This window comes from Carcharhinus amblyrhynchos, chromosome 7, assembly GCF_965287045.1.
Source record: "Carcharhinus amblyrhynchos chromosome 7, sCarAmb.v2.hapA, whole genome shotgun sequence".
NCBI classification, from domain to species: domain Eukaryota; kingdom Metazoa; phylum Chordata; class Chondrichthyes; order Carcharhiniformes; family Carcharhinidae; genus Carcharhinus; species Carcharhinus amblyrhynchos.
Genome location: NC_137330.1, coordinates 86,995,974 through 87,011,204, shown reverse-complemented (window position 1 = coordinate 87,011,204; position 15,231 = coordinate 86,995,974). Strand labels below are relative to the sequence as shown.

Here is a 15,231-nt window from a genome sequence, read left to right as displayed (position 1 = left end):
AAACAGTAGGGCATCATGAATGAGGCACAGGCTGTGTGTTTTTTGGGAATTTGCACTGAGAGCAGTTTCTTTACTGGCTAACAAATGTTTTAATCTTCAGAGAGTGGTCTTACTTTGCTGCGTTAGTAGAGGCGCTAAGGGAGAGTTGATTGGTAAATAGTTAAATTCGGATAAGTTTTTACTACTTTTATCACCTTTGTAAGTTCTTTAATAGTTTATATTTTCTAAGGGCTACATTCTGTAGTAAGGAGGACCAGTGAAGAAGGGCCCTGGATTTATTGATATCGTGCAATAAACCTTTCAAGGTTTAACTTAAAGAGGTACATCATGGTAGAACAGCTCAAACCAGATGGGAAGTACCCCAGGTTACTTTGGGACATGAGGGAAGAGATTGCAGAGCCCCTGGCGATGATCTTTGCATCGTCGATGGGGATGGGAGAGGTTCTGGAGGATTGCGGATGTGGTTTCCAATTTCAAGAAAGGGAACATGGATAGCCCGGGAAATTACCGACTGGTGAGTCTGACCTCAGTGGGTGGCAAGCTGATGGACAGGATTCTGAGGGACAAAATTTATGAACATTTAGAGAAGTTTAGTATGATCAGAAATAGTCAGCACAGCTTTGTCAAGGGCAGGTCGCGCCTCACGAGCCTAGCTGAGTTCTTTGAAAATGTGACTGAACACATTGACAAAGGAAGAGCGGTGGATGTGGTTTACATGGACTTCAGCAAGGAGTTTGATAAGGTCCCCCATGCAAGACTTCTTGAGAAGGTGAGAAGGCATGGGATCCAAGGGGCGGTTGCCTTGTGGATCCAGAACTGGCTTGCCTGCAGAACACAGAGTGGTTGTGGATGGGTCTTTTTCTGCATGGAGGTCGGTCACCAGTGGAGTGCCCCAGGGATCTGTTCTAGGACCCTTGCTGTTTGTCATTTTCATAAATGACCTGGATGAGGAAGTGGAGGGATGGGTTCGTAAGTTCGCCGACAAGAAGGTTGGTGGTGTTGTGGATAGTCTGGAGGGATGTCAGAAGTTGCAGGGAGACATAGATAGAACATAGAACATTACAGCGCAGTACAGGCCCATCGGCCCTCGGTGTTGCGCCGACCAGTGGAACCAATCTAATGACCCTCTAACCTAAACTATTCCAATGTTATCCATATGCCTATCCACTGACCATTTGAATGCCCTTAAAGTTGGCGAGTTCACAACTGCTGCAGGCAGGGCATTCCATGCCCTTACTACCCTCTGAGTAAAGAACCTACCTCTGACATCTGTCCTATAACTACCACCCCTTAATTTAAAGCTATGTCCCCTCGTGTTAGCCATCACCATCCGAGGAAAAAGGCTCTCACTGTCCACCCTATCCAATCCTTTGATCATCTTGTATGACTCAATTAGGTCACCTCGTAACCTCCTTCTCTCTAATGAAAATAACCTCAAGTCCCTCAGCCTTTCCTCATAAGACCTTCCCACCATACCAGGCAACATCCTGGTAAATCTCCTCTGCACCCTTTCCAATGCCTTCACATCTTTCTTATAACGCGGCAACCAGAACTGTATGCAATACTCCAAGTGCGGCCGCACCAGAGTTTTGTACAGTTGTAACATGACCTCACGGCTCCGAAATTCAATCCCTCTACCAATAAAAGCTAACACACCGTATGCCGCCTTAACCACCTTATCAACCTGAGGGCCAACTTTCAGGGAGCTACACACGTATCCAGAGATCTCTCTGCTCGTCAACACTACTAATAGTCTTTCCATTAGCCCTATATTCTGTACCCCTGTTACTCTTACCAAAGTGAATCACCTCACACTTTTCCATATTAAACTCCATTTGCCACCTCTCAGCCCAGCTCTGCAGCTTATCTATGTCCCTCTGCAAACGGCAACATCCATCCTCACTGTCTACAACTCCTCTGACTTTGGTGTCGTCAAGCAAATTTACTAATCCATCCTTCTACACCCTCAACTAGGTCATTTATAAAAATGACAAACGGCAGTGGCCCCAAAACAGATCCTTGAGGTACACCACTTGTAACTGAACTCCAGGTTGACTATTTCCCATCAACCACCACCCTCTGTCTTCTATCAGCTAGCCAATTCCTGATCTAAACTGCTAAATCACCCTCAATCCCATGCATCTGCATTTTCTGCAGTAGCCTACCATGGGGAATCTTATCAAAAGCTTTGCTAAAATCCATATACACCACGTCAACTGCCTTACCCTTATCCACCTCTTTGGTCACCTTTTCAAAAAACTCGATAAGGTTTATAAGGCATGACAAAACCGAGTTGGCTATCCCTAATCAATTTATTTCCCTCTAGATGATCATAAATCCTATCCCTCATAATTCTTTCCAAAACTTTGCCCACAACAGAAATAAGGCTCACCGGTCTATAATTCCCAGGATGGTCTCTACTCCCCTTCTTGAACAAGGGGACAACATTTGCTATCCTCCAGTCTTCCAGTATACCTGTAGCCAAGGACGACATGAAGATCAAAGCCAAAGGCTCTGCAATCTCCTCCCTAGCCTCCCAGAGAATCCTAGGGTAAATCCCATCTGGCCCAGAGGACTTATCTATTTTCATACTCTCGAGAATTGCTAACACCAGATAGGACGCAAGACTGGGCGGAGAAGTGACAGATGGACTTCAATGCGAATAAATGTGTAGTGGTCCATTTTGGCAGGTCCAATGGGATGAAGGAGTACAATATCAAGGGTAGGAGTCTTAGCAGTGTTGAGGGGCAGAAGGACCTTGGGGTCCAGGTCCATAGGACTCTTAAATCGGACTCGCAGGTGGAGGATGTGGTCAAGAAGGCGTATGGTGTACTAGCCTTCATTAATTGAGGGATTGAGTTTAGGAGTTGGGAGATAATGCTGCAACTTTAAAAGACCCTTGTCAGACACCCCTTGGAGTACTGTGCGCAGTTCTGGTCGCCTCACTACAAGAAGGATGTGGAAGCCATTGAAAGGGTGCAGAGGAGACTTACAAGGATGTTGCCTGGATTGGGTGGCATGCCTTAAGAGGATAGGTTGAGGGAGCTCGGCCTTTTCTCCCTGGAAAGATGAAGGATGAGAGGCGACCTGATAGAGGTTTATAAGATGTGGAGAGGTATAGATAGAGTGGATTCTCGGAGGCTATTTCCCAGGGCTGAAATGGTTGCTACAAGAGGGCACAGGTATAAGATGCTGGGGAGCAGGGACAGAGGAGATGTCAGGGGTAACTTTTTCACTCAGAGGGTGGTGAGTGAGTGGAATTGGCTGCCGTCGGTGGTGGTAGAGGCAAACTCACTAAGGTCTTTTAAGAGATTTCTGGAGGAGTACACGGGATTTAATGGGATTGAGAGTTATAGATAGGCCTAGTAGGTATGGATATGATCGGCGCAACTTGTGAGCCAAAGGGCCTGTTTGTGCTGTAGTGTTCTATGTTCAAGCTGTGGTGTGCTCCTTGTGTTCTACATGGGAAGCTGGGAACATTTCCAGTACCCAAGGCCAGCATTTGAGCAGGAAGTGTCTGCAACTGCAGCTCCTGGAAGCCTGTAGGCTCAGATTCCACAGGCAGGAAGGGAATAAATGATCACTAGGCAGAGCAAAAGGACCCAGCAGGCAGTGCAGGAATTTCCTATGACCATTCCCCTCCAAAACGGATATAACTGCTTTGGATACTGCTGAGGAGAATGGCCTCTCAGGGGAATGCAGCAACAGCTAAATTTGTTGCATCATGATTGGCTTTGTGGTATAGGGGAAGAGTAAATATGCAATAATTTAAGGAATCTAATTGTAAGGGAACTAGATAGAGGTTTCTGCGGCCACAAACGAGACTCCAGGATGGCATTTTGCCTCCCTGGTACGAGGATTGAGGATACCTCAGAGCAACTACAGACTTTCTAGAGGAAAGAGTGAGCAGCCAGTGGTCATGGTACACATTGGTGAACATAAGAACATAAGAAATAGGAGCAGGAGTAGGCCATCTAGCCCTTCGAGCCTGCCCCGCCATTCAATAAGATCATGGCTGATCTGTCGTGGCTCAGTTCCACATTCCCACCCTCTCCCCATAACCCTTAATCCCCTCTCTTATCAAAAACAATCCCCTCTGGTGCAAACTAAAAAGGGATGAGGTCCTAAAAGTAAAATATAGGAAGTTGAAAAGTAGGACCTCAAAGTAGAGATCTTAGATACTACCAGTGTCACATGCTAGTGCTATTTGGAGGTAATGTATTAAGATGGATAGAAAACTGATTGCCAGCCTGGAAACAAAGAGTAGGAATAAATGGTCTTTTTCTAAATGGCAGGCAGTGATGAGGAGTGGGGGATCATAAAGATCGGTGCTAGGACCCCAGCTGTTCACAAAAATATATAACAATGATTTAGATGAGTGAAGAAAATGGCCCAAAGTTGTGGTTTGGACAAGTTGAGTGAGTGGGTGAACGTATGGCAGATGCAGTATAATGTTGATAAATGTGAGGTTATTCACTTTGGTAGCAAAAACAGGAAGGCACATTAATATCTGAACATCTATAAATTGAAGGGGAATGTGCAACAAGATCTCGGTATCCTCAAACACCAATTGCTGATGGTTAGCATGCAGGGGGTGCAGCATGCAGTAAAGAAGGGAAATGGTATGTTGGCCTTCATATCGAAAAATTCTACTACAGGAGCAAAGACGTCTTGCTACAGTTATACAGATTAGTGAGGCCACATCTGGAATATTGAACGTGGTTTGATCTCCTTGTTTGAGGAAAGGTTGCTACGAGGGAGTGCAGCGAAGGTTTACCAGACTGATTCTGGGGATAGCAGGACTGATGTAAGAGGAGAGATTGAGCATGTTAGGATTAGATTCACTGGTGTTCAGAAGAATGAAGGGGAATCTCATAAAAATTATAAATTTCTAACAGGACTAGACAAGGAAGGTCATTGAATTCCTGCAATACAGAAGGCAGCCATTCGGCCCATCGAGTATGTAACGAACAAAAATCCCACCCAGATCCTATTCCCATAAACCCTCATTTAGCCTGCTAATCCCCTGACACTAGGGTTAATTTAGCATGGTCAATCAACCTAATCCGCACATCTTTGGACTGTGGGAGGAAACCACGCAGAAATGGGGAGAAAGTGCAAACTCCACACAGTCTCCCGAGGCTGGAATTGAACTCGGGCCCCTGGTGCTGAGAGGCAGCAGTGCTAACCACAGCGCCACCATGCCACCCCAACAGGATGCAGGCAGGACGTTCCTGGTGGTGGAGTCGTCCAGAACCAGTGGTCATATTCTAAGGATGCGGGGTAAACCTTTTAGGAGCCATATTTTGCACCTATGTTTTTTCTGGTTTCCCAAGAACCCAGAACAGCAAGTTCTGGTGCCGGCACAAAAACAGAAAATGCTGGGAAATCTCAACAGGTCTGACAGCCTCTGTGGAGAGAGAACAGAGCCAACGTTTTGAGTCAGGATGACCCTTCGTCAGAGTTCTGGTGCCACCCTGGAGCCCACTGAGAAAAAGGGTGGTCTGATGTGATAAACACAGATCAAGAAGAGTTCCCAGAAATGCTGGCAAGCACTAAAAGTAGATAGGTCTCCTAGTGCAAATGAAATGTATCCTATGTTGTTGAGGGAATTAAGAATAGGAGCTGCAGAATAATGGGCATTCTCTTTAGATACTAGGGTGAAACAAAGGACTGCAAAATTACAAATATGATACAAATCTGTTGAAAAAAGAGGAAAGAAGGGTAAACCTGGCAAATTACTACAGGCCAGTCGGTTAAATGCTGGTGGTGGAGAAGCTTTTAGGAACGATAATCTGGGAGAAAATGAACCGTCACTTGGACAAGCATAGATTAACAAAGAAGAACCAGCAGAGATTTGCCAGGAGTGACTCATGATTTATTAGCTTGACTGAGTTTTTTGGTAAGATGATGAAGTGGATGGATGAGGCCATTGCAATTGACATATATATGGACTTTCAAAAGATGATTAATGCGTATTACGTATTAGGCTTGTTGACAAAATTGAAGCCTGTGGGATGTTGGGCAGTAGCGGCATGGTTAGAAAACTCACAAATATTTAGAAAACAGTTGTGGTGAACTGTTGTTTTTCAGACTGACAAGGGACAGTACAGTGGAATTCCCCTGGGTTCAGTACTAGGACCAGTGCTGCTTTGTTACAGGGCACAACTTCATCTCTCCCACACAAAACCTTAAAGTATAGAGAAGTGAGAAGATAGTAATAGATTCAAGAAAACACAGTTTGGTGAAATGGGTGGACACTTGGATTGATGAAACTCAATGCAGAATTCAACATTAAGTGATACATTTTGACAAAGTTTGTGAAGACAATTTTTGATAAAGAGCACAATTTTATAGAGGATGCAAGAGGAGAGAAACCTTGGATGTCTTACAAATATTTAAAGATGGCAGAATAGGTTTACAAAGCAGTTAACAAAGCAAATAGAAGTCAGAATACGAAAGCCAGGAAAATATCCTACGTTTATACGAAATACTCGCTCAACTGGAAATGATGTTCATTTGTGGACACCACTCTTAGGAAGGACATGAAGGTTCTGGACAGGGATGGAAGAGATTTACTAGAATGACTCCAGAAATGAGGAAATTACAGTTATATAACTAGATTGGGGAAGCTGGGTTTGTTCTCTTAGAACAGCTAAATTTTCAGCCATTTAGCACAACGAAATGGCTGAAGTATCAATAACCAGACGTTGCAGATTTAAAGGTGAGTGGCAAAAATAACCATGAGATGACAAGAGGAAAGACTTTTCCTATTCAAGCAGTGGTTAGGATTTTAAGTGCACTGCTTGATAAGATAATGAATATAGATTCAATCGTTATTTCAAAAGAGAATTTGATAAATAAATCAAGGATAAATAATTGCAGGTCATAAGAACATAAGAACATAAGAAATAGGAGCAGGAGTAGGCCATCTAGCCCTTCGAGCCTGCCCCGCCATTCAATAAGATCATGGCTGATCTGTCGTGGCTCAGTTCCACTTTCCCGCCCTCTCCCCATAACCCTTAATCCCCTCTCTTATCAAGAACCCATCAACCCGCTTCTTAAAAATATTTAGCGAGGCAGCCTCAAAAGTGGATTAGTGGGGCTTACTGGGATGTTCAAAGGGTGGGCCGCATGGATAGAAAATTGGCAAATATATAAAAAACAGTTGTGATGAACTGCTGTTTCTCAGACTGACAAGAGAGCACAGTGGAATTCTCCTGGGTTCAATGCTAGGGCCACCAGAAGGAAACGATCTCCTTCTGCACTGTACTATTCTTCATTCTTATGAGTATTTGCTCCGATGGATTGCACGCTCTTAACACTGACACCAGGAATAGAAGGGTGCTTGCAAAGCTTGTACAATTTGCAACAGGAGAGAATTAAGTAGAAAGCAAGTCCTAAAGAAGATTCTCAGTGTTGAGGAAGGAGTTTTTGGAGAAGCCCAATGACTCTTTTGGGTCAGGGTGCATGGTGAAGCGAGAGGCAAAAGGCAGAGTGGTCTTGAATCAAGATTTCTGTACTTACAGTTGATTTATCATTTTTGAACTGCTGAACAATTTTGGGGATGGTTAGCAAGGACTTTGCAGGAACATTGGAAGTTCCAGCTTCTAGGCCAATATATTATGGAGCAGGGGAGTGGAACATGTCCGGTGACAGGCTGCAAGGGCATTAATTTTACAGGGTTCACTGAAAACATTAAGCTCAAAGTTACAAAATGAGGAAGGAGTCAACACACAAAATGCAGGTCATCACAGTGAAGCAGCTGAAAATACAGCCATGGTGTTATGGAGTAATAGAAGGGAGTTACCTATACTAACTTGCAAAGCATTAAATAAGTCAAAAACAATGGCATAGAGGCACCAGGAAAAAAAAGCCTGAAAGATGATCCTTCCGCATTTTGAGAATCATAAGCCTTTGTAACGTACCATAACATTCACCCGAGGCAAAACAATTTAATGCTGCAATACTTTTGGATGTTTCTCATTTGTGCAAGCAGTTGCTGGTCCTATTCTGCCAACATCAATTTAAGGCATCCACTGGTGGGTAACCTGTCACAATTAGTTCAAAGGCTAAATAGAGACCGAAGACTTGAGCAGAACACCATCTACAAGCATAACGGCAATTAATTGCTGATACAATTTTAATGGGTACTATAGACAATGCCTGACATACCTGTCCTTGATAGGTATGTCCCTGTCAGGCAAGGAGGAATTGGTAGAGCTAGGGAACCGTGGTGCACTAAAAAAGTTGATTCGTTGGTCAAAAAGAAAAAGGAGGCTTATGTTCGGATGAGACTTGAGGGCTCAGGTAGTGCACTAGAAAGCTATAGATTGGCTAGGAGGGAGTTGAAGAGTGAGTTAAGAAGGGCTAAAAGAGGACATGAAAAGACTTTGGCTGATAGGATTAAGGAGAATCCTAAGGCGTTCTATAGGTATGTTAAGAACAGAAGGTTGGTTAGGGCAAGATTAGGGCCAGTTACAGACAGCAGAGGGAAGTTGTGTGTGGAACCGGAAGAGATTGGAGAGGCATTGAACCAATATTTCTCTTCAGTGTTCACGCAGGGGGACATGAATGTAGCTGAGGAGAACACTGGGTTGCAGGGGTGTAAACTAGACAGTATTGCAGTTGATAAGGGGGATGTGCTGGATATTCTTGAGGGTTTGAAAATAGATAAGTCCCCTGGTCCAGACGGGATTTGCCCTAGGATTCTCTGGGAGGCAAGAGAGGTGATTGCAGAGCCTCTGGCTCTGATCTTCAGGTCGTCGTTGGTCTCAGGTATAGTACCGGACGATTGGAGGATAGCGAATGTTGTCCCATTGTTTAAGAAGGGGAACAGAGACTTCCCCGGGAATTATAGACCGGTGAGTCTCACTTCTGTTGTGGGCAAGGTTTTAGAAAAAATTATTAGGGATAGGATTTATAGTTATTTGGAGAGTAATGAATTGATTGGAGATAGTCAGCATGGTTTTGTAGCGGGTAGGTCGTGCCTTACTAACCTTATTGAGTTTTTTGAGAAAGTAACCAAAGAGGTGGACGGGGGTAAGGCAGTTGATGTGGTATATATGGATTTTAGTAAGGCGTTTGATAAGGTTCACCATGGTAGGCTTCTGCAGAAAATGCAGATGTAAGGGATTGAAGGTAATCTAGGAAATTGGATCAGGAATTGGCTAGCAGATAGGAGACAGAGGGTGGTGGTTGATGGTAAATATTCGTCATGGAGTTCAGTTACGAGTGGTGTGCCTCAGGGATCTGTTTTGGGGCCACTGCTGTTTGTAGTTTTTATTAATGATCTGGATGAGGGTATAGTTGGGTGGATTAGTAAATTTGCTGATGACACCAAAGTCGGTGGTGTGGTAGGTTGTGAGGAAGGGTGTCATAGTTTGCAGGGAGACTTAGGCAGGTTGCAGAGCTGGGCCGAGAGGTGGCGGATGGAGTTTAATGCGGAGAAGTGTGAGGTAATTCACTTTGGTAGGAATAACAGATGTGTCGAGTATAGGGCTAACGGGAGGACTCTGAATAGTGTGGATGAACAGAGGGATCTAGGTGTATGTGTACATAGATCCCTGAAAGTTGGGAATCAAGTAGATAAGGTTGTTAAGAAGGCATACGGTGTCTTGGCTTTTATCGGTAGGGGGATTGAATTTAGGAGTCGCAGCGTCATGTTGCAACTGTACACAACTCTGGTGCGGCCGCACTTGGAGTATTGTGTGCAGTTCTGGTCCCCACATTATAGGAAGGATGTGGAGGCTTTGGAGAGGGTGCAGAGGAGGTTTACCAAGATGTTGCCTGGTATGGAGGGGAGGTCCTATGAGGAGAGACTGAGGGATTTGGGGTTGTTTTTGCTAGAAAGAAGGCGGCTAAGAGGGGATCTTATTGAAACATATAAGATGATTAGAGGTTTAGATAGGGCGGACAGTGATAGCCTTTTTCCTCGGATGGAAAAAGCTAGCACGAGGGGGCATGGCTTTAAATTAAGGGGGGGTAGTTATAGGACGGATGTCAGGGGTAGGTTCTTTACCCAGAGGGTGGTGAGGGATTGGAATGCCCTGCCTGCTGCAGTTGTAAATGCGCCTAGTTTGGGGGCATTTAAGAGATCCGTGGATAGGTTTATGGATGAAAAGGGATTGGTTTAGGTTAGAGGGTCATTTTTTTTTAACTGGTCGGCGCAACATCGTGGGCCGAAGGGCCTGTTCTGCGCTGTAATGTTCTATAACAGCTTTCAATGCATTTTGAAATTTAATTTCGCAACCCTTTCATTATTTTTAATATATACTAGATATAAAACATAAGACATTCAGAATAATGGTAAGAGCCATGCCTCATAACTTTTAGTAAAGCCATATGACAAGTCAGATGCTTACTTTTTTTCTTGTTTATACAAACAGAATGTAGTAATTACTAAACTAACCTTCAGCATCAAAACAAAGTACGTTAATGAAGCTCCTGTGCCCATCAAATTCCTGCAGTAATTGACCATTTCCTTCATTCACATTTATATCCCAGACACGGATTATAGCATCATAGCCTCCTGTTACTACAAGATACTGCACAAATGGATGATATTTTGCAGTATAAATAAATGAAGGATGTGGAAGGATCTTTTCAGCTGGGCTCTGATAGTTCTTTGTATTCCAAACCCTGAAACAGTAAACACATCACACTAAAGTTTGTTTAGCTTCTTCTAAAACAACTTACCTAATAGAATCCATGGGCATCCAGTGCTTCGAATGCTCATATTACAGAACAACATTTAGTAATTGGACAAATTTTACAATTGCATAAATACACACAAACTGAAATATTTTGCAGAACTATTGGCACAGGAGTTTTCTGTAACTACCTCCACAGTAATGAGCTTGCATCAACAATATCAACCAGTTATTGCCACACACTTCAAATTCCAATCTTAGAAACTCTACAGGAACTGTCCGAGCTGATCTCCGTAGTAACTAATTATCCTAAATTATTTATTCAAAGAACGAGATGACAGAGCATTAAATAACAGCACCACTCAAATAATGTTAAGTAAAACACTTCTTAAAGACATGTTTACTGTCTCAATTGTCATGGTTCAATATTGTCACATAAGGCACAAACACATACAAGCACAACGGATAGTGATTAGGAACGGGAAACATGGTGAATTTAACTCTTTATATCCTAATGGCAAGGCTAACGGAAAACGCACTCATTACAGTAACATGCCACAAACATGGTAACTCAACAATACCTCATCCAAGTGCACATGAGCCAGGCAATGAATAAAAACAGGCTGCTTGATCAGAGAGGACTGAGATGGGCACATCATGTCCTGGCCTCATCACTCGGCATCTAGACACACTCATTCCCAGCTGGAATTGCTAAACATTGATTACAGGCTCTGACCATGCTGATTTAGATACATCTTTTCACCAGCAAATGCCAGGATGGACTGCAATTCTCTGATGTCACTCCTGTGACAAGCTAGGTCAGAATAGACAAATATCAGGACTGAGACCAACTGGTCTGAAAGACTCAGTTCTATATCATGCAATGCGTTGCATTGAGCCAACTGAATACTTGAATTGCTGAAAATTGGATGTATTAAACTTTTACTTAATCAAATTTCTGTTTACAGCCAGTTACATTTGAAAGCATGGTGTGACTATGCCAAGTACAATAGTAGATACCTACTAATTAAAAAGTACCTAAAATATTATGTCACAGTTAGAAAAAGCCAGAATAATATTAACTTCCTCAGTGATGAATTATGTTTGTTCATAAATATTTATTCACAATTACGTCAATTAATACTATGTCTGTTGTGACAATTCACAGCACCAAAATTAATTTCAGGCATTTATTCAGGGCTTCTGCTGAGAATCATGGTCAACAGCAAAGGTCTGATTATGGCTCCTTGGACAGGTCTTTTGTCAGTTCTGAACAAACAAAACTGCATTTTTCTTTGTTTGACTTAGATCAGATATGTCCTTTCACATTTCATACAACTTCATGATACCTTGTATGCATCACTTTTTTTTTAAGTTTTGTTTTTTTAATGACATTGAAACACTGGCACAAAGCAAACTTCTGGAAACAGTGAAGATCAGTGCAACCAGCTTTTGGTGGAAAGAAGTGCTATCACCACTTGGTTAAATTGAAATTGGCTGCAAGTCAAAATCATGCAAAAACTGTTACAAAATCTCTAAATCAACCTCAATTTCACCAAACTTAACTTGAGATAGCACTTACCTTTAGAAACTTGATTTTCTGGTTTGAAAACCATGAGTCAATATCAAAACTAAACAGGGTTGCCTTTCAATATCCAGGAGACTTGGGGAAAAAATGTTTCAGACTGCCAATTTAAACATTGCTTTTAAGCATCTTACTCCTGAAGCGTGACTCCTGACATAGAAAAGTTCTCTTTTTTGTGCCAGTTCGATTTCAAGATTATCAGGAACATGCTCTATGCTGGATTACTGGAAGCACAGTAAAATTCAGTACTGGGAAAAGAAAATCACAGGACTTGAGAATAATTTGGATTCCCAAGATAAAGTCTGGTTTAACCACACTCAGCAAGTTCATGCAAAGAGCAAACCTAAGTTCTTTATGGTCTATCAAAAACTTGATTACTACATGGATGCGATGCCGAAGGGTGACCAACATCAATGGTATTTATTGTAGGCAGGAATGATGTTAATGATTTCAAGTATAAGAAGGGCAGTAAAGTTGGCAAGGGCAAAACATTGCAATTAGTATGCTTTCAATGAAAATTATTCCACTCTTATCAGAAGACATGAATTTGAAGCTGGCACTAACCTTACTGTACCATCTGATGATGCTGACAGAAGAGTTTTATCATCATTCGACCAGCACAGAGAGTACACAATGTTAAAATGTCCATTGAATTCTCCTAACCGATGCCCAGAAGGGATTTCATAAACTAAATCATGAGACAAAAAAGACACGAGTTAGGCTGGAAGGAATCAATTAGAAAATCTTATTTTTCACACCACGTTTGCAATTTCTAAAGAACAAACATCATATTTTTCTGTTATCTAGTATCGTTTTGCAATTAATTGTCTAATTAGCAATTCTGAACAAATATAAAACTGAAACTGTTTTGTTTAGTTCAGATATCTTGTGTGCATCACTTTTTTAGAAAGTTTTGATTTGATACAGCAGTGATACACTGGCACTAAGCAAACTCCTGGGAACAATGAATATCAACACAACCAACTCATCTTAGTTTTCCTTTAGGCTCCAGTAGTCTGTGGCTGGAAAGTGGTGGACGTTTCCTGCACCAATGACAGTAGTTAGGAGCCACTTAAGCTAGGTTTTGAAGGGGAGCGGAATAAGAGTTTGACAAAATATTTCAGCAAGTAAATAACGGTATGCCGGTAGATCAGTAGGTTAAAGGAGGTAATGGGTGGAATTCTCCCATTTTGATACTAAGAGCCCTGTTCTACCATTGCGTTGCGCCCGTTTTTGGGTGCGAGAATGTAATGAAGTCAGGTGTGAGGTCATTAATGCGATCCGCACCCGCGTCTGCACAGATGGCCACTTAACCAAAACTCGGGAATGGCGGCAATCCGATTTGTGCCCGAAACGGGTGCAACGTCAATTTAAATGCATTTCAATTGAAATAATGAACCACCTGCCCAACTTCATCAGCATTTCCCCCTTTACCGCTGTGCCAAAATGCTGAATAAAAGTCTGCATTGGGTGCTCCAGCTGCCAAAGAGCGAATTCAGAGCTTCCAATGGTTCTCTGACTCAGATCAGTGGTGGGGGAGGGAGGGGGGAGGGAGGCAGGTCAGGTCATTCTCTGGTTGGGGGAGAGGGGTGATCGTTGTCTGATGGTGGTGAGGGGGGGGGGGGGGAGGGCTGATTATTGTCTGGTGGTAGGGAGGGGGAGGACAGATCATTGGTGGTGGGGAGGGATGAGGAAGCGGGTCAGATTTCCTCTTGGGGGGTGGGGAAGTGTAGGGAATAAGGCCAGATTGTTGTCTCGGGGGAGGCGGAGGGAGGTGGGTAAGATGTATCTCTGGTGGTTGGGGTGTCGGGGGGAGGGGAGGCCCCATCGCTCACAGGTGCAGGGGCAGTGGGGGGGGCAGGTAGATCTCTGGTAGGGGGAGGGGGGTGGGGGCAGAGGAATCTGCCCTCTGTGGGCGATTGATTGGTGGGTGGGGGTAGGGAGGCAGGGGTCACGATTGGTCTGGGTAGTGGAAGGACAGGTGGATGAGGGGGACAGCGATGTCTGTGGAGGCCATCACTCCTGGGCCACTTTCTCCACTTTCTGCGGCCCGGGGGCGATCTGACATTTGTTCCAACTGCACACGCACAGTTCAGAGCTCCGATCGTTTCAGGCGTGCTAAGCACCGCCCAGCCTGAATGGGACCCGTGATTTTTTTTTCAGGTTGAGTGTGTATGGGGGCACCTGAAAGCAGATTTCTAAGTCAGGTCTGAATTATGCCCAGATTCAGCACTTAGAATGAAAATGGTAAAATCAAACCCTAAGTGTATGGCAGGAGCTGGAACGTTCAGAGGTTTTCACTGGGAAGGCTGGTGGGAAAATTCTAAACCTTCAGGCCCCAATCTCATTAAAATAATCATCTTGTATTTTACACTGCATTCAGTGGTGGAGGCAGGCCTTGATGGCGCATATTTCGCCATTGTGTCCAAATGTCCAATATCACTGACCCTTAGGGAACAAAGGAGGTAAATCTCCTGCAAATGAAGGTAGATCTATAGGAACACTGAGACCAGAAGTTGGACCTCCTGGGAACAAAGATGGATTCTCCAGGAACATCCTGAGGTTGGAAGATGGACAACTTCCAGCGTTACCGAATCTGGAAGATCCACCTGCAAATGCTCTTCGACCTATAGTTGTGAGTGTTCCAGGGTCAAGAGTTGCCAGCTGCCTCCATCACAAACGCTGGAGGCAGCCCCAGGCATTGTTCAGGCACAACCCAATATCTGCAAACCACATTGTTTCAAAGGTGTTTCTCACCAGCAGGTTTTCCTGTATAATCCACAGAGAATCTGGTGTGGAAGGCTCAGGCCTTCATCTGTCTCCCATTAACAGGATGCAAATGATATTCACACCCAGCCACAGGCTGGTTTTCCGACCCACCATGGCGGGTAGCAATGGAAGATCACACTATAAATTTACGCTGGTGTGAAACCCATCTCTGGACATCCCATCATATTCTCCCCTCCTCTTGCCCACCACTGAACCCTCCAGGAA

General features: G+C 43.7%; 1 protein-coding gene across 4 annotated transcripts in view; it reads right to left on the bottom strand.

Annotated features, from left to right (window-relative positions):
* The window catches only part of ahi1 (Abelson helper integration site 1), a 243,862-nt gene that overhangs the window by 165,703 nt on the left and 62,928 nt on the right, over window positions 1-15,231 (bottom strand). For all 4 annotated transcript variants that reach the window (XM_080192718.1, XM_080192720.1, XM_080192721.1 and 1 more), the window contains exons 12-13: window positions 12,802-12,925; window positions 10,412-10,641 (exon numbers count right to left, since the gene is read on the bottom strand). In XM_080192718.1, the coding sequence (XP_080048844.1) occupies window positions 10,412-10,641; window positions 12,802-12,925 (354 nt within the window). The remainder of the gene's footprint in view (window positions 1-10,411; window positions 10,642-12,801; window positions 12,926-15,231) is intronic.